At 35.8% G+C, this 18,938-nt stretch overlaps 1 protein-coding gene across 2 annotated transcripts in view; it reads left to right on the top strand.

Annotated features, from left to right (window-relative positions):
• The window catches only part of NUFIP1 (nuclear FMR1 interacting protein 1), a 74,894-nt gene that overhangs the window by 25,985 nt on the left and 29,971 nt on the right, over nucleotides 1-18,938 (top strand). For both annotated transcript variants that reach the window (XM_077855615.1, XM_077855616.1), the window contains exons 7-9: nucleotides 1,710-1,903; nucleotides 11,664-11,780; nucleotides 17,681-17,898. In XM_077855615.1, the coding sequence (XP_077711741.1) occupies nucleotides 1,710-1,903; nucleotides 11,664-11,780; nucleotides 17,681-17,898 (529 nt within the window). The remainder of the gene's footprint in view (nucleotides 1-1,709; nucleotides 1,904-11,663; nucleotides 11,781-17,680; nucleotides 17,899-18,938) is intronic.

Genomic DNA, 18,938 nt, shown 5'->3' with positions numbered 1-18,938 from the left:
TACCACTTTCAACGAAGTCTTATTGATCTGATCAGTTAAAGGTCATTCTAGGGGCACCTGGCTGGCTTAGTCAGTATAGCATGAGACTTTTGATCTTGGGGTTGTGAGTTCTAGCCCCATGTTGGGTGTAGAGATTACTTAAAAAAAAATCTTTTAAAAATGTCATTCTAACTCATTGCTTATTAGTGAATACCTTAAAGATGATCATTTAAAAGCCATCTGTGGTCAGGTGCCATTGGAGCAGGAAACAGGGAAGGCATCTGTGAATGGCGTCTAACGAAAGCATTATCCTCATGGGGCTGGTGGGCCAGAGGCAGAAACTACTTGTTTTACCTGTGATGACATTGTTGAGGCCTACCTTCCATGGTTGGAACATTGGAAATTGGTCTATGGCTTTCTGCAAAATTTGGAGTATATATATGATTTTTTGGAACAAGACTGTAAGGGTTATGGCCACCCTAAAAAGGATTAAGAACCTTTGGATTATAGAAATACTAACTGAATATGTTGGTTTAGCAAATTTTTAGAGAATGTTATAGTAATAATTACCATTTATTAAGGACTCATTGCAGCACTTTATATTAAATCTATGTCTCTAAGATTCCCTTTCTACAAATGAGAGTAAACAAACATTAATATTGGATATTAATATTGTCAAAGAGGCACAGCTAGTAAGTGGCAAAATTGGGATTTAAACCCAGAGTCCAGGGATCCCTGGGTGGCGCAGCGGTTTAGCGCCTGCCTTTGGCCCAGGGCGTGATCCTGGAGACCCGGGATCGAATCCCACGTCGGGCTCCCGGTGCATGGAGCCTGCTTCTCCCTCTGCCTGTGTCTCTGCCTCTCTCTCTCTCTCTGTGTGACTATCATAAATAAATAAAATAAAAAAAAATAAAATTTGAAAAAAAAAAAAAAAAAAAATAAACCCAGAGTCCTAATTTCTGTATTTCTAACTGCAGCTTCCATTATTAATGAAGAAAAAAATTCTGATAAATGACAAATGAGAAAAAAAACATGTATTTTTATGAAAACTCAGCCCTACCGAAGGATACCTTGTATTATTGTCTACTGAGAATGTATAATGAACCTTTTTTTTTGAAATTTTTTCTACACCTAGTTTACCCTAGAATATGCTCATATAAGCATTTGTTCTTCTAAGAGGAGTAATTATAGTTGTTGAGAGGGCACTTGATTTGAAGTAGCTGTGAAATTGTGCTCAGTTTATAATCTTTAAGTTTATCCTGTAAAGAGAATAGTTACCTGTCTAATTTATTTCAAAGAGTTGTTATGAAGATCAAGGCAGAGTATTTGTAAATGCGTTAGAAACTTTAAGACTCTTAGAGAATGAATAGATGAAAGTTAACTAAAAAACACTTTTATGTACAATCAGAATGAAAGAATTCTGCCCATTAAATTCACCTGCTGTTCATCATACAACGTGGACCATTTTCAGAGGGGTTAAAATACGGGAGGAAATGTGCATCTCAGAATTGATAAAAGTAAAATATATTGTGGTGTATTATTCTTTTAAAGATCTACCATAAAGCTCTCTGTCTTTGGAAGCCATTGAGTTTATTTATTTTGATTTCTTTAATGTACTAGGCTACAAATGATTGATACGGCAGCAAATTTCTTTTGTGGTCAGTATTTTTTAGGTTTTTCTTGAGAGGTCATTGCCTTTCATATTAAGAGTTGCATTTTTCTCACTCCAGCAAGATGAAGGGGATGTCCAGACATTCACAGATGGCAAAGATCAGAAGTCCCGGCAGGCATCACAAATGGAAAAATGACTGTGTTGGACAGAAAGCGGCCATTGGATCTGGCAATTGCTTGCGTGATTCGAAACCTGAAGATCCACCTGAAGCAAATTCAGACCCTCTGGGTGTTTTAGTAAACACTGATTCTGGTAAGCTAAACAGGAAAGCCGCGTGTTTACAAATGCATAGAACATGATCCTACAGTTGATTCTTCACAGCATTGTTTGTGGAGAGTTTAATGACAAATATGTAAAAAAAATAGAATGATGCTTTTGTTTTTATTTATAATAGAAGTGTCTTGTCAAAACCCTCATTTCAGGATATCTTTTCTGAATCTTGGGGAATGAGTGTGTGAAGCAGGCAGGATATGGAAAAAATTATATTTATTGGCTAATTTTCATAGTATGGTATAATCTTTTAAAAAATATTTTATTTATTACAGAGAGAGGGAGAGTACAGAGGTAGAATGAGAGAGAGAAGCAGACTCTTCGCTGAGCAGAGAGCCTGGCGTGGGGCTTGATCCCAGGTCTCTGGGATCATGACCTGAACTGAAGGCAGACACTTAACGAACTGAGCTACCCAGGTGCCCCCATTGTATGGCGTAACCTTGGAAATTGTTTTCAGATTGTTTTGTATGGGAGTGTGTGGGTTAGTTACTCTGTCAGTTAAGCATCCGACTCTTGATTTTGGCTCAGGTCATGATCAGGTCATGAGATGGAGCCCCCCATGTCAGGCTCTATGCTCAGTGAGGAGTTTGCTTGGGATGCTCTCTCTCTCTCTCCCTTTGTTTCCCTCCTGCCCACCACCCTCCACTCCCGTGCTCTGACTCTCTCTAAAATAAGTAAGTCTTTAAAAAAAGAAATTGTTTTCAATATATTGATGCTACAGATTCAAATTTGCTCAATTAGGTTAATTTTTCCCCACCTATGAAGTGAGTATTTCAACGGAAGCCAGTTATCATTTATGCTGCTGAGCATGAATAAGATCTCTCTGAGTAAATATTACTGTTTCATTATAATTGATACTGTTCTTCCTCAGCGTATAGAATATATTTATATTAGCTTTGAATTCCCTTACTCTGCCTTAATAAGTTGAAAAATTAAAGGACCAAAATGCTGCTAACCACATAGATATCATCCAGCCTCTGAGGCTCCGTTTTCCCTTCCGCAAAATGTAAATGTAGATGTAAATATTTCTACTACCTTTCCTTCCAATAACATTATGAGGCTTTATCTTACTGTATGTGTTTTCTCTTCTGCAAAGAAAGAATATAAGTGAGTGGACCGATGCTAGCAGGCCCTGTTTAGCTTGGAAGATAGTGGCTTCTATGATAAACATGGCAAATTATTAAACTTACAGATGGCAAGAAATGAGATAACTAATTCAATGACGGAATTAAGATGGAAAGGATCTTGGCTAAGAATAACAGCTTATAATTTAGTTAGAATAATAATAATTATTTTAACACCAACTAATACTTATTGAGTAAGGTACTAATGGTGTTCTACATGCTTTATACATGTGTTTCCAGTTTTCAGATCTTTTACAGTGCATATATACTGTTGCTACTTGTGTTTTATTTATTTTTTTTAAGATTTTATTTGTTCATTCATGAGAGGTACAGAGAGAGAGCGAGAGAGAGACATAGACAGAGGGAGAAGCAGGCTCCTTGAAGGGAGCCCAATGGGGGACTCAATCCCCGGACCTAGGATCATGCCCTGAGCCGAAGGCAGACGCTCAACAACTGAGCCACCCAGGTGTCCTGCTACTTGCATTTTAGAACTGAGGGACACAGGGTAAATAATTTACCTTAGCCCAGCTGTTTGAATTTAGGAGTCTGATTCCACTAGACACTATGCTTCTTCTAAATGTGAAGTTTGAATTTATCTAAAAAAATACTGTATGAGCCTAGGATAGTTGAGATGTGGGAGAGAGTTTAGAAAAGGCATCTTTTTATCCTTGCTGATAGCAAAGAAAAGGCAGATGATGTTTGGGGCCAAGATTACTCTTGGGCACTGATTTTTTTTTTCCTTCAAAAGATGTTAGTGCCCACACTTTTTCAGATTTACAGTGTATGACCTTGATGATTAAAACCATCTATATCCAAATATGAACTTTCATGTCATTAGAATACTTGAAACACAGATACAAAGAATACTGAGAATACTGTTATAATTAGTAAGTTACTAATTTGAAAATTATGTAATTCTTCATGCAGTTCTCTAAATGAACATTCAAGGGACTCTAATGTTGAAGTCATCATTCTGTTAGCTTTGGTAGATGGGTAATTCTGTTTTCTTCCTCTCTCTTTCTCTCTTGCTCTCTTTTTTAAAAAAAAAATAATCTCTTGGGACAGCCCTGGTGGCTCAGCAGTTTAGCACCGCCTTCGGCCCAGGGAGTGATTCTGGAGACCCAGGATCGAGTCCCGCATCAGGTCCCTGCATGGAGCCTGCTTCTCCCTCTGCCTCTGTCTCTGCCTCTCTCTCTCTGTGTCTCTCATGAATAAATAAATAAATAAAATCTTTCAAAAAAAAAAATAAATCTCTGCACCCAACATGGGGCTCAAATTCCCAACCCTAGATCAAGAGTCACATGCTCTATTGATTGAACCAGCTAGGCCCCTCTTTGTTTTCTCATTTTTATTTTTTATTTTAAAAATATTTTATTTATTTATTTATTTGAGAAAGAGATAGGGAGAGCATAGAGGCAGAGTGAGAGGAGGAAGCAGGCTCCTTGCTGAGCAGGGAGCCTGAGGCAGGGCTAGATCCCAGGACCCTGAGATCATGACCTGAGCTGAAGGCAGACACTTAACCAACTGAACCACCCAGGCACCCCTGTTTCTCATTTTTATTTTTATTTATTTTTAAAAAGATTTTATTTATTTATTCATGAGAGACACATGGAGAGAGGCAGAGACATAGATAGGGGGAGAAGCAGGCTCTCTGTGGGGAGCCTGATGCGGAACTCCATCCCAGGACTTCAGGATCATGCCCTGAGCTGAAGGCAGAAGCTCAACCACTGAGCCACCTGGGCGTCCCTGTTTCTCATTTTTAAAGCAGTATTTCAATATATGGTAATCTGGTGAAATACCAACAAAAAGATGATTATATATTTTGCTCTATTAAGCCTGTATCTAGGTCTTCAGGAGATACTTTAGATGTGAGAAACAGTAGTAAGTATCTTTCATCCTCGTGATAGAAAGTGTTTAGTCAGATTCCTAGGAGTAATGATATGAGAGACCTCAAGTAATTTTATTTTGGTGTCAATGTGGAGACCTTTACCTATATTGAGGGCCAAAGATAATTATGTAAGTCGTGAATGTAAAAATCTTACAAGTAAGTTATAGATTTATAATATTACTATTTTTTCTTTTTTTTAATAATATTATTCTTTAAGGAAATAAAAAAAGGATCAAGTTAGGGTAACTTAATTTTGTAGAAAAGATTTCATTTAAATTCATGTCATCCTTTACCTGGAATTTCTTCTGGATATTTACAATTCCCAAATCAATAGTTTGGTTGGTTCTTCAACTTTTCACTCCAGGTATAGCTACAAAAAACTATGTGTACCGTTTTTCCACATGCTTAAATATTCCCAGCATGCCTACTCTCTGATCTCTTAGTTTTACACTTGTTTGGAGGCAACTTCCTTCTTAGGCCAGAGCGAGCCAACATTAAGATCAGTTGTGTTCATTATTCAAGGTTGTTGTCATGGGGCAGCATTGTAATGATCTGACCCTATTCATGCTCTAAGGTGGCAGTTAGTACTTTTCATCACTAATTTCACTTTTAAAATGAAAATGGCCCGATGCCTTACATTTCTTTCCTTTATAGATGGGGGGGGGGGGGGGGGGCGCGGACTCAGAACCTTATCTAGATATCAGCATTCACATTTAAATAAGACAGTAGTTTTCCAGGATATTTACAGACCAGATCATGCTTAGAAAATTAGTATTTTTTGTGGTAGTTGGTAGTAAGTGAACTCTCATTAATTAGGTGCTTTAAACTGGGGATTGTTATTGCTTCAAAGGGAAAGCCTGTCATTTGGAGTCTCCCAGTTTATCAGTTTTGAATATGGCCTGTTTTCACTAGATGTTCTTAATGGCACCATATTTTTTTTAGTTCCTTGTATGTTCTGCTAACTAGTGTCCTCACAATGTTGTTGTTTTAAATCTTTTTTTGGTATCTCATTAGTTAGGACTATGTTTATTTTGTTGCTGTTGTTTAAATGTAAATGCAGCATGTTTTATGTCTTTCCTGACCCGTGGTTTTAATAAGCGTTGTCTGAGCTAGAAAGAGAAGAGCTGCTCACTAATGTACATCAAGCATCACTGACTGAAGTGCCTCAGCATCTACCTGAACACAAAAGATACAATTTGTTAGTCATTCATTATAGTATAAATATAGCTATTGTCATAGAACCCACTGGAGGATGTCAGTGTCTGCACTGACATTTACGTGAGGTGGGCTTCTGGTATTTAAAAGATAGATGTTAAAATAAGAATAAGCCAGCATATTAGCTGTCGTGAATGTTCATTGTTAATGTTTGTTTTTGAGAGTTGGAAACCATAAAGCAAGGTTTCATTTTATTTTATTTTATTTTATTTATTTATTTTTTTTATAATAAATTTATTTTTTATTGGTGTTCAGTTTGCCCCCCTCGGTGCCCGTCACCCATTCACCCCCACCCCCCGCCCTCCTCCCCTTCCACCACCCCTAGTTTGTTTCCCAGAGTTAGGAGTCTTTATGTTCTGTCTCCGTTTCTGATATTTCCCACACATTTCTTCTCCCTTCCCTTATATACCCTTTCACTATTATTTATATTCCCCAAATGAATGAGAACATACAATGTTTGTCCTTCTCCGATTGACTTACTTCACTCAGCATAATACCCTCCAGTTCCATCCACGTTGAAGCAAATGGTGGGTATTTGTCGTTTCTAACGGCTGAGTAATATTCCATTGTATACATTAACCACATCTTCTTTATCCATTCATCTTTCGATGGACAACAAGGCTCTTTCCACAGTTTGGCTATTGTGGACATTGCTGCTATAAACATCGGGGTGCAGAAAGCAAGGTTTCCATTTTTTTAGGGTGACTTTCAACAGATTGCTTTTTCTTTAGGGTATCTAGAAATCTTGAGGCTAGAGCATGTAATTGTGTTTTACTTCATAAAGGCAACAAGATAGAGTAGGGGGATGAAGGGGGAGAGACAAGTTAAATAAGTTGTAGAAAGAAGCTGGATGGGAAGCTTTTATAACTAGTGTTTGTACTTAGGCAGGCCTTAAAAAAAGATGTATTTTTTTTCTCTCTTTTCATTTCAGTAGGGATTTACTTGAGGTGGTACATTCTGCTTGTCCAGTATTATAATTCAGAGAAGTCTCTCTGACTTCAAAAAATCATAGTCCATTGATAAATTTTAGATTAATATATTTATATATTTGGTCAGAGGGCATATGATGTGTATGTATGAGATAGAGAGGTATTGCTAAGGTTTTAACAGTAAGAGAAATTATTTGAGCTGGTATTTTGTAATCATTTTAAAGTTTGATTTTATCATCTTCATTGCTCCCATCTTTATACTGGCATTTTTCATTTAAAGATTTTTTTTTTTTTAATTTATTTATGATAGTCACAGAGAGAGAGAGAGAGAGAGAGAGGCAGAGACACAGGCAGAGGGAGAAGCAGGCTCCATGCACCGGGAGCCCGACGTGGGATTCGATCCCGGGTCTCCAGGATCGCGCCCTGGGCCAAAGGCAGGCGCCAAACCGCTGCGCCACCCAGGGATCCCGCATTTTTCATTTAGAGAGGGGTTTTGACTGTTTTTGTTAAAAAGTGAGTGAATTTCCTGGAGTCTTATTTTGTCAGCCAGTACAGTGCCTTCAGCATAAATCTTTCCAGCTGTTGAAAATGCCTATATTCGAACTGCTAGTAGATCCAAGGGACTTTGGGAACAGCCTTTTTTTTTTTTTTTTTTTCTAGATGAAAAGTCACTAAAAAGGATGTTTTGATAGGGCCAAAACGACTGATAACCTCTTTTCGAAGTGTTATTACAGGTCATGGATTCCTGAAACATAACCGAGGGAGAGCAGCCTAGGAGAGCAATTGTTCACTTGTGTGAAGTCCTAACTCTTACCCATGGGGAGGCACTCAAGTATAGTGAACTTTGTGACAGTCCTGATAATGAATACACCACATATCCAGATTGTGGTTTTACCATTCTCCAATTGAAGAAATTAGGGCCTTTTGGAGAAATGATCGATTGTAGAGCTGGGACAGAGAAAATACAAAGTGAACCTAGAGCATCTTAATAGTGCCAGAAGGTAGGAAAGTGCTCAAGAAAGCATCAGAATTGTGAACATGTCAGAAGTATATAGGGACCAACTGGAAAATGCTCCCAATGGCCAAAGTTGGAATAATTCAAACCACAAAATAAATAACAATAGATTATAACCCAAAGAATAAAATAAATATCCATGAATCCATACTGATATAAATAAAAAATAAGGAAGAAGGGACAGATCTTACGAAGAATTCTAATAAATAATTGTAGAAGAAGTGAAGGAAATAAAAAGTCACCATTAAAAACACCACAGTAATAATTATTTCAGCCAAGATCCACTGATGAGTGGTAAAATTAGTGGCAAATCTTTAAGGTAAAACAGAGTATTTATATAGTTTCAAAATATCTCCCCCTAAATATTAGTTACCGTGGTGGTTTTAACATATGTCTAAATTTCTTTGCTATTCCTTACTCTAAGAGGCGGGAGCTTAATTAATTTCCTTCCCCTTGAGTATGGGCTAAACTTAATCATTTTAAAAAACAGAATAATACAAAAAATTGTAACTTTATATAGCAAAGCAGGCAGACCACCAAGAGATCAAGGTTAACATTACTAGTAATAAGCCATGTTGATGTCATGGACTCCTGATATGATGTGATGAGAAGTGCACTACCTAAAATCCATAGCCTCCATGTAATCATCAAAAAAACATAAGACAGACCCTAGCTAAGGGCCATTCTACAACTGACCAGTAGTCTTCAAAAGTGTCAAGTTCATTAAAGACAAAGAAATACTGACAGATTGTCACAGATTTGGGGAAGACACAGATAAGGAGTCACGATAACTAAATGTATAATGTGATATGATGGATTGGATCCTGAAACAAGCAAAGGGTATTACTGGAAAAACTAGTGAAATTACAATATAGTCTGTAGCTTTGGTAGTATTATACCAATGTTAATTTATTTGGTAGCTACGATAATGTGTCACGGTTATGTAAGGGGGAAGCTGGATGGTAGGGTACATGGAAGTTCTCTGTACTATCTTTGCAACATTTGTGTAAATCTAAAATTGTTTCAAATATAAAGTTATTAAAAAAAGACAGGGAAAGAGGTGATATGTAGGCCAATTAAAGCCTTGCTCTCCACTTCTTGAATTGCGAGGAAATATTTTCCTTCAGAGTTTATTTTCCAGTATTTTTCTGTTATGTTCTGATTATAAAAACAAAAACTGAAGAGCATTTAAAAAAACCCCTATGTTCTTAATCTACAGAGACAGCCACTGCTCACATTTTGTTGTATATCTTTTTAATATTTTTCTTATCATGTGTATATTATTTTTAAAAATAAAAATGGAATCATGTTATTAAAGAAAAGAAAGAAAAAAAAAAAAACGAGCTTTGAATCCAGACAGAACTAGGTTTGTGTTGGGCTCCACCTTTTCCTAGCCCTATCATTCAGTACCAGTTAGCCTTTTTGAACTTGTCTTTATTCATTCATGCAACAGTTTGTTCTTCAAATATTTGTTCAGCACTTAGGTACTGTTCTAGGCTCTAAGGATACAGTACTGAACAAAGCCAAACCCTTTCTCTCCTATAGCTTGTACTTGTTCACATCTAAGTACTTCAGGTAGTTGTTTATCGTTTTGCTGTAACAGGGAACGGAGAAATGGCACCATAGCTGGAAGAAGACATTTATTAGCATTTTTATTGACCATAGAGACATTTTGGTATGATGGCTTCATTTTTTTTTTTAAAGATTTTATTTATTTATTTGTGAGAGACCGAGAGAGAGGGGCAGAGACACAGGGAGAGGGAGAAGCAGGCTCCATGCAGGGAGCCTGATGTGGGACTCGATCCTGGGTCTCCAGGATCACGCCCTGGGCTGAAGGCGGTGCTAAACCTCTGAGCCACCCAGGCATCCCCCGGATGGCTTCATTTTAATAAGAGGACTTTATGTATCTGTAGGAGATATTCTAGCCCATTAGTTAAGAATTGGAACTTGGAATCAGCCCCGATTTAACTTTGATCCAATTGTTGCATAATTTTGTTACCTGAAGGAAAAGTTACTCAGATTCTCTGAATTTCAGTTTCATCATCTGTAATTAATAGTGAAAATGATACCTCCTAAGGATTAAATAAACTCATTCTTTTAAGAGTGTTATAGTCAACTGTATTGTGCTTTTCAGTACCTCTGAGTCTTAGAAAGAAATAATAGTTTGGCTTATCATCATTTAAACAATGAGATGAAAAAAAAATAAACAATGAGATGAACAGTCTCCATACTAATATTTTGTAGATTCTGTTTAGTCCACTAGTAATTTATATATAAACTGCATATTTTTCTTTCTCTTTATTAATTCATAAGAAAAGATGAGAAGTTACCTTAAAATTGACGAGCAGTTTTTGGAGGGTATGGTGCTGGGTAGGGTGGATGGGTGGAGAAGAGGGGATTTAACTTCATCCACCAGTATGTGCAGTTCCATATTCACATAGAAGTATAGCCCCAATTTCTACTAGTATGTTTTGTTTTCCCCTAGACTGACTTGGTGAATGTTCAATGCTGTCTTGAAATGTTTCATATTACTTGGGGGTTGAGCCGGTACATTACATAGACAGGTTACTTCCTGTCTTCATTCTTCAGTCAGGCTTTATTTTTTATTGATTGTTTAGACTAAATGTAATACATTTTTAGAGCTGCCAAAAACAAATGTAATAGGTGGTGTCCTGAGGCTACAACTAGGCTCCATGGGCTCTGATCAAACGCTTTACCTTTGGCAGGCTCTTTGGTACTTGCTAAGTTCTCTGGCTTGGCTTGTTTACTTAAGTTCTTAGAAGTTCTAAATAATAAAAACTTTGGGTGAATTCATTTCAGCATAAGTCTTTGACTAAGCTTTTATATATAGAATGGTTAAATTTTATTTGTGCCCTCAAAACTTAGTCTTAAAAACAAGAAAAGTAGATATTTTTTTATTATTTATTCCTAATCCAGTGAAGTTAAATAAATTTCTGGCCTTGGCCTTCCTATTACCTAATAAAATTAATTAATAGCATAATAGCCTAATAAGGTAAAATAAATTAATTAGCAAAGACTGTATAATTAACTTAGAGAAGGCTCAAATTCCATAACGTGTGAAGCATGGTAAATAACTAAGCTGTATATAGCTTCCATTGGCCTTCTGTGTTCTCTTTGGGGCAAGTAGCTTCTCTGACCATGAAGATGTAAATAAACCAAGGAAAAAATTTCAAGTTTCCTGAATTTTGTTTTTGGGAAAGATTAAGGAAATGATCAGAAATTACTTTCTTTTCACTAACATATAAGGAGTAGGGGACCTGTCAGCTTTCTTCTTTTTTTTTTTTTTTTTTAAATGTTTATTTATTTATGATAGTCACAGAGAGAGAAAGAGAGAGAGGCAGAGACACAGGCAGAGGGAGAAGCAGGCTCCATGCACCGGAAGCCCGATGTGGGATTCGATCCCGGGTCTCCAGGATCGCACCCTGGGCCAAAGGCAGGCGCCAAACCCCTGCGCCACCCAGGGATCCCCAGCTTTCTTTTTTATGGTGGTGGATGTTTTTGGTATACTGTTTTATCTCATTCCTGTTTTTTTTTTTTTTTTTCTTTTCAGAATCTGATAAAGAGGAGAAACCACAAAGTACGGTCATACCCAAGGAAGTGACACCAGCCCTGTGCTCACTAATGAGCAGCTATGGTAGTCTCTCAGGGTCAGAGAGTGAGCCAGAAGGTAAGTCATGGCCTCAGTTGATAGGTTTGTTTTATTGCTCTTTGAATTTGATGTATACTGTGCATCAGTAGCATCATTTCATGTATGTCTTTCTGAGGACAAAATGTATCAAGAGCATTGTTTATTTAATCTTCATATTTTTCATTTGATTCAGAAGTGATGTTAGCATGGGATAAAGGAAAGCTGGAGAAATGAGGAAATGTGTTGTTAGCCTGGGAGAAAAGGGCAAAAATAATACAATGACAGAATAGGAAAGGGAAGAGATAATATGCCATTAATGGAATCAAAGACAATTCTAAAAGATACAGCAAAGAAAGTTAATTTGTTGTTTCCTACTCTCAATTCTTGTCTTAACATGTTTATAGCACCTTTGGTAGATGAATAGAGGTCCTTTGTGACAAAGTGGATGGTAGAATTCCTTACATGTATATAGAACGTTATTTTTTATAGAGCATATTTACATAAATTGCCTCATTTGGAGAACACAATAACTCTGTGCTTGTGGTTGAGTTAGCCTGTATGTTTCAAAGACTGGATAAAATGGAATTCCTTCAAGGTTTTTTCTGAGGAGTCAGTGATGTGCAGGATACATGTCTGACCTTTAAAGATGATAATAAACCAGCTTAACGTAGCGTCTTTTTTTAGGGTCACCTAAAAGAGTTATTATGTTATTGATCTAATGTGTCAATTATAAACCCAAGGTTCATATAAATAATCAGCATTTGTTTAATGAATAAGTCTGTGTCCTTCTGTTGGAAACCTGGCTCTGCATGGTGAATTTATTTGGGCTTTACCAACCATGAGAGAATTCCTGTGTATGTGTCTCTGTACAAGATGTGTAATCACAGTAGGAGCTGTACTGAAGATAAGAGTACAGGGTCTGCAAGTGAGTGTGTAAAAAGAAAGGAAGATTTGAGTGTAATTGGATGAAGATGGCAGCACTTTTAATGTTGATTAAATTAGAGATAATCACTCTGTAGTTGGAAGATGTTGAAGGAGAAAGAGTTGGGATTTAATATGAAAGATAATGTTTAGATGTATCCGTAACATAGGGATTTTTCTTCTTTTTTTAATGGACCGTGGTTTACTGTGGTAGCTGGTTAAAAGCTACTTGAATTTTGAAATACAAACTACTTTGGCCTTATCAGAGTATTTCTTAACCGATGGTTGCCTCTTCTTGTTTTTATTTTAATTTTAAGAAAAACAGTATTTATTTCTTTACTCTTGTTTCTAGTACACTGATATGAAGATGGAGTTATTCTTTAAACACATATTACATTTCTTGCTTATCGCTTGTATTTATGACAGGTGATAGCAATGAAAGCTATTACCAGATTACTGAATTTTATAAAAACAAGTTGCACTAATGCTCTCCTCTCTCTCTCTCTCTCTCTTAAGATGAAACATTTAATACTTTCATTCTCATGTCTTAATTTTGAGGCTGCCACCATTTTTAAATTAGAAGAAAGAAAGGAAAAAAAAAAAAAAAAGAAAGAAAGGAAACTGGGAGTGATCTTTGAGATTCCACTCCTTCATTTATGGAACCTTAAGCTTAACTTCTTTGCAAAGTTAGTATGTGGCAGAGCTGTTGTAAAGCCTAGGTTTGGGACTGAAAAATCTTAAACACCAACTTTCGTTTTAGGCATTCTCTGTGTTACATTTACTGTCTTCCTGAACAGAAATGCATAGCCTTTTCTTAAAGATAACAAGATATTGTCTATTAAAAGATAAATTTTACCTTATATGAATTTATTTTTACTGATTGTCTAAAATGCCCTGCTTGAAGGAAAAAGCCTTTGCTTCACATTCCTAAGGCCTAAGAATTATTTTATGTAGTTTGAATTCAGCTTTATTGAGCCATCCAGGTCACTAGCAAGTTTCCAACTTCCATTGTAAATTCTGGGCTGTAGGATAGCATATTGACACATAGGGACTTTGGAAGAAATAAACCAAAGAAATAAAGTGGGCTTTCTCTGAGCTATGAAATAGCATCTAGAAGGCTCCTTACTTAAGTGGATTTTAAATGGAGGGGAGCATTCTGATTCCTCACAGATTTAAACAATTGTATCATCTTAGTTAATATCTATCTCAACTTAGGAGTTAATACAGGTATATAGAGGATTTTAAACATGAATTGTGCTTTTTTTCCAGAAACAGTTTTAAACAAGGAAGGAGTCCCTCAAGAAAGACTGAAACAAAACAAGAGGCTAAGCTTGGCTTTGGGGATTTCAAAATCATTAAGCTATACATAGGAAAGAAAATTTCAATGAGTAATATTTCCAAATCAATTAGTTTGAAATCTCTTCCAGATTTTACATGTTAGTTTTTTGTTTTTGTTTTGCCATGTTAGAAGTTAAGCACAGTTTTATAGCTCTCCAAAATTGTTGTTTTTTCAAAATGATTTGGGCTGTGACTGGAGGTCCTCCATTGAAAACTCATGTTTAAAGACCACATGCCAAAAAGGATTTATAGGTTTGAAAAAGTGCAGTGGTTATATTTTAAATTTATTTGAATTGATAAACATTGCATTAAAATATGATACTAAGCTGGGAAATGTTGTGAGCCTCAAGAAAAATATAAATGGTTCTGGTTCCTCGTTCCTTAGCAGAAAATTGACAGTGTAAGCTCTGATTCATTTGACTTTTGTATTCCTGGATTGGAAGACCAATACTTGAAGGGGAAGGGAATAATAGAAATTAGAACTCTGTCTTTTCTTATTGCCTTTTGTTATTATTCTCATAGTTTTGAACTCTATAAACCACTTGAATTCTTTGCTCCTTTTATGGTTACATTTCTGATTTTTTTTTTCTTTTTTCTATCACTTTGAGGGCACATCAAAACCACTATCATTATAGCAAATTCTTTTTTTTTTTTCTTTTTGAGCTAGAGAGTGTGCATGATGTGCACTTGAGTTGGGTAGAGAGGGAGAGCGAATCTCAAGCAGGCTCCATGCTATGTAGAACCTGGCTTGGGGGCTCAGTCATACAACCCTGAGATCATGACTTGAGCTAAAATCAAGAGTCAGATGCTTAACTGACTGAGCCACCCAGGCACCCCTGTCATAGCATATTCTTTATATATTGTTGATTCTGGGTCAGGTCCTGTTTTATGTGCTTTACTCATTTAGTTATCACAGTAACTTCATGTAGCAGGTGCCATTATTTGTGAGGATATTTAGGCAGAGATAAGTAACTTGCCTGAAGATCGCAACTAGTATGTGATGAAACTAGAACTTGAACCTAACAGTTTGGGACTAGGATTTATGCTTCTAAGACTTATTACCCTGTACTTTGTTTCAAAGGTAGTTATCACATTTGGTCTTATGTAATACTTGGGTGTTGAAGGTTTTGAGGGATATGATTAGATTCCTATACTCTTGTCCAGGCAATTGAACCCAGTCTCCCACCTTCTAGAATTGAATTCTTTATATCATATCACCTTGTCAGAAATACAGAATAACCATTTTAGGAGTGAGAGGAGGAGATCCTTAAAACTTGTCAGTTTTCAACTAATCATATGGTTCTTTTCTTTATTCTTCTTAATATGGTGAAATATATTGATTGATTTTCAAGTATCAAACCAACCTTTATTCCTGAAATAAAATCTACTTGGTCTTTTACTAATAATTTATAAAAGATATTTATTTACTATCTTTATTTATTTGTTAAAGATATTTACCTCCATGGTCATGAAGGATGTGTTTTTCTTTTCTTATAATGACTTTGTCTGGATTTGGTATGAGTGGGATCTATTTCCTCCACCTCTTTTTTAAGACTTTGTGTAGGATTGCTACCATTTTGTCTTATTTGTAGAATTCAGTAATGGAGTTATCTGTACCTGGCATTTTAGAGGAGGGGGTAGACTTTCAATTATGAATTAAATTTCCTTAATAGGTAGAGGACTATTCAGATTTTCTGATTTTTCTTGTTCAGTTTGGTAATTTGTGTTTTTCAAAAAAATCTGTTTCATTTCTGTTGTCAAATTTATTGGCATAAAGTTGTTCATAATATTTTCTTGTGATATCTGTAGGATCTGTAGTGATATCCCCCCTTTGATTCCTCATATTATTAAATGGTATTTTTTTCTTTTTTTCTTGCTCAATCTTGCTAGATGTTTATTAATTTTGTTAATCTTTTAGAGTGTACCAACTTCTGATTTTTCTATTTATATTTTTCTTTATTGTCTGCTTGTAATTCATTGATTTTTCACTCTGTTATTTCCTCTCTTTTCACTATCTGATTTAGTGGAAGTTCAGATGATTGATTTTAGGCTTTTCTTTATTTCTAATAAAAGCAATCAAAACTATAAATTTGTCTCCATGCACTGCTTTAGCTGCATCCTATAAATTTACATTATGTTTTCATTTTTATTTTTTAAAAAATATTTTCTAACATCTCATGATTTGTTCTTTAACTCATGGGTTATTTAGACATATGTTGTTTAGTTTCCAGAGATTGGAGGTTTTCTAGATAGTTTTCTGTTAACTGATTTTACTTGAATTCTGTTACAGTCAGAGAGCATACTTTGTACACTTGCCAGGCATTTTTTGTTTTTTGTTTTTCCAGCTTATTGAGACTTGTTTTATAGCCTAGCACAAGTGAATGTTTATGTGAACTTGACAAAAACGTATCTTGGATTGAGTGTTTGTCAGTTTGAGTTGTTAGGGTACTCAGGTCTTCTATATTCCTGCTCATTTTCTGTTTAATTGTTCTTCAGTTACTGAGAGCAAAGTGTTAAAAGTCTCCAACCTTAATAATGGATTTGTCTTTTTCTTGTTTCAGTTCTTTTAAGCTTTTGCTACACGTATAATGAAATTCTGTTATTAGGTGTTACTGGTTTTATCTTCTTGATGAATTGATTTCTTTATCCTTATTAACTGTCCTTCTTTGTCCCTGGTGATGTTCCCTATTCTGAAGTCTCCTTTGTCTGATATTGATGTAGCCGATCCAGCTTTTTTATGATTGCTATATGTATGGTATTTTCTTTCCTCCTTTTGCTTTTAATCTGTGTCTGGTCACAGACAGTCTTTGCTTCATACTTCCTTGATAACTGAGATTTCATCTCCGTTCTGTTTGTGCAAAGCAAGAACTGCCAACAATTTAAGGTTGGTTTCTTGTAGACATTATGTAGTTGATCTTGTTCCCCACATTCTCTCTTCCCCCAGTCTGACCACTCACCCTTTTAAGTGGGATGTTTAAGTTATTTATATATATTGTAATTATTGATATGGCTGTTTCTTTTTGTCTTTGTTCTGTTTTCCTTCTTTCTTGCCTTTGGATTTATGCTGTCTTATTATTAGGGCAGTGTAAATATGGGTTTATTTGTTGAACCTCTTTGTTTTGCTTTTTTAGGAGTTGGTCTATATATAGTATGTAGCTTCAGCTTATCACAATGTACTTTCAGTGGTATTATACCATTTCATATATGTAATTTAAGAATTTTATAGCAATATACTTACATTTTCCTCTTCCCTTCCTTTATGCTCTTGTTATCAGATTTTCCTACAGGTGTTATGAATCCCACATACATTGTTTCTATTTTTGCTTAGAGTAGTCAGTTATCTTTAAAACCTTTTTCAAATCAGAAAAAAATGTCTTTTTGTATTTATCCCTATATTGACGGTTTCTGACACTCTTCATTCCTTTGGGTAGATGCAAGTTTCCATCTGATACTATTTCCTTCATCGAGATCACTTCCTGCAGCTCTTTGTGGTAATCTCTTCAATTATTGGCAGTTATATTTCCAATCTGAAAAATACTGTACTGCATTGAAAATGCCTAGTTTTTATTAATAAGTAGCCAGGATTATGGCTACTGGGGGGAGTATTATGACTTTTTGGGTTATTTTTGGAAGTTTACCTGTTTTTTTATTGTTTTTGTATTTGTTCTCATCACATTTAGAAGCTCCCATTAAGACTGAAGCAGACATTCTGGTGGAAGATGAGGTTCTTCATAACAATACTCCTAAGAGATCAAGGAACAATGTTAAAGTGACTGTTAAAAACTATAGGAGCCCAAAGAAAAGTTTTAAAAAGACAAACCCTAAGAGGAAAAAAGATTATCACAACTATCATACCTTATTTGAACCAAGGACACACCATCCATATCTCCTGGAAATGGTAAGTGACTTTTCTTTACATTCTGATCTCTCTTTTCTTCTCAGGTGATGAAGCCAGAGCCACTGGGTTTCTGCATGGGTTCATGCATGCATGCTTTTTGACGTCACCAAAGACCTTTATTCTTTGAAGACTTATTTGTGTATCTTAATTTTGAAGCTGCATTTGGCATATAGCTGATGTTTAGTAAATGTGGAATCATTACACTTTTTAAAACTGCTAAAAATGAAAGAATCTGTAGATTTAATTGATAAGGAAATATGTATTAAGGTGTACTGACATTTTTAAAGTTTTCACTGAAAGCACAGCTAAGTACAATGGCAGACTAAAAGGAGGAAGAGGTTTTTATGTGTTTATTTTGTGCATTATTGGCTTTATTCTCAGTGTGATGTGCTGAAAAATCTTATTTCTTCACATTTTAAGAGGAAGCAGCACATCTTTTGATTCTAAGTAATGGACATGAAGCTGTTCAAAGATCCAGTTCTTTCATACTAAGGGTAATAGAAAAATATTCCAAAATTTTTACTAGACTTGTAGAACTTTTTTTTTCTTTCTTTCTTTCTTTTTTTTTTTTTTTTTGAGATTTATTCATTTATTTATGATAGACATAGAGAGAGAGAGAGGCAGAGACAAAGGCAGAGGGAGAAGCAGGCTCCATGCCAGGAGCCCAACGCGGGACTTGATCCTGGGACTCCAGTATTGCCCTGGGCCAAAGGCAGGCGCCAAACCGCTGACCCACCCAGGGATCCCCTAGAACTTTTGACAATGTGTGAAAAGTCCTTTTTGCCCTGTCAGCTAAATGCTTACACTGTAGCTAAGGTGTTCTGTGGCTACCCTCTTTGAGGTGTTACATGGAGACCCAGTTGCTTCTTATTTGAATTGATCTGAAGTGTACTCTTTATTTTATAAATTTCAGTGTTTATATAAAGTAAGTTGCATTTTTAAAATACCTTGAAAGTGGTAAATTAAATCATCTCTTCACAGAACGTTCATTCCTCTGTGATGTTTCTAAACTAATAACATCAGAAAATAAATTGAATGAT

This window comes from Canis aureus, chromosome 17 (assembly GCF_053574225.1).
Source record: "Canis aureus isolate CA01 chromosome 17, VMU_Caureus_v.1.0, whole genome shotgun sequence".
In the NCBI taxonomy this organism is placed as follows: Eukaryota; Metazoa; Chordata; class Mammalia; order Carnivora; family Canidae; genus Canis; species Canis aureus.
This window is presented reverse-complemented; position numbering and strand designations above follow the sequence as displayed.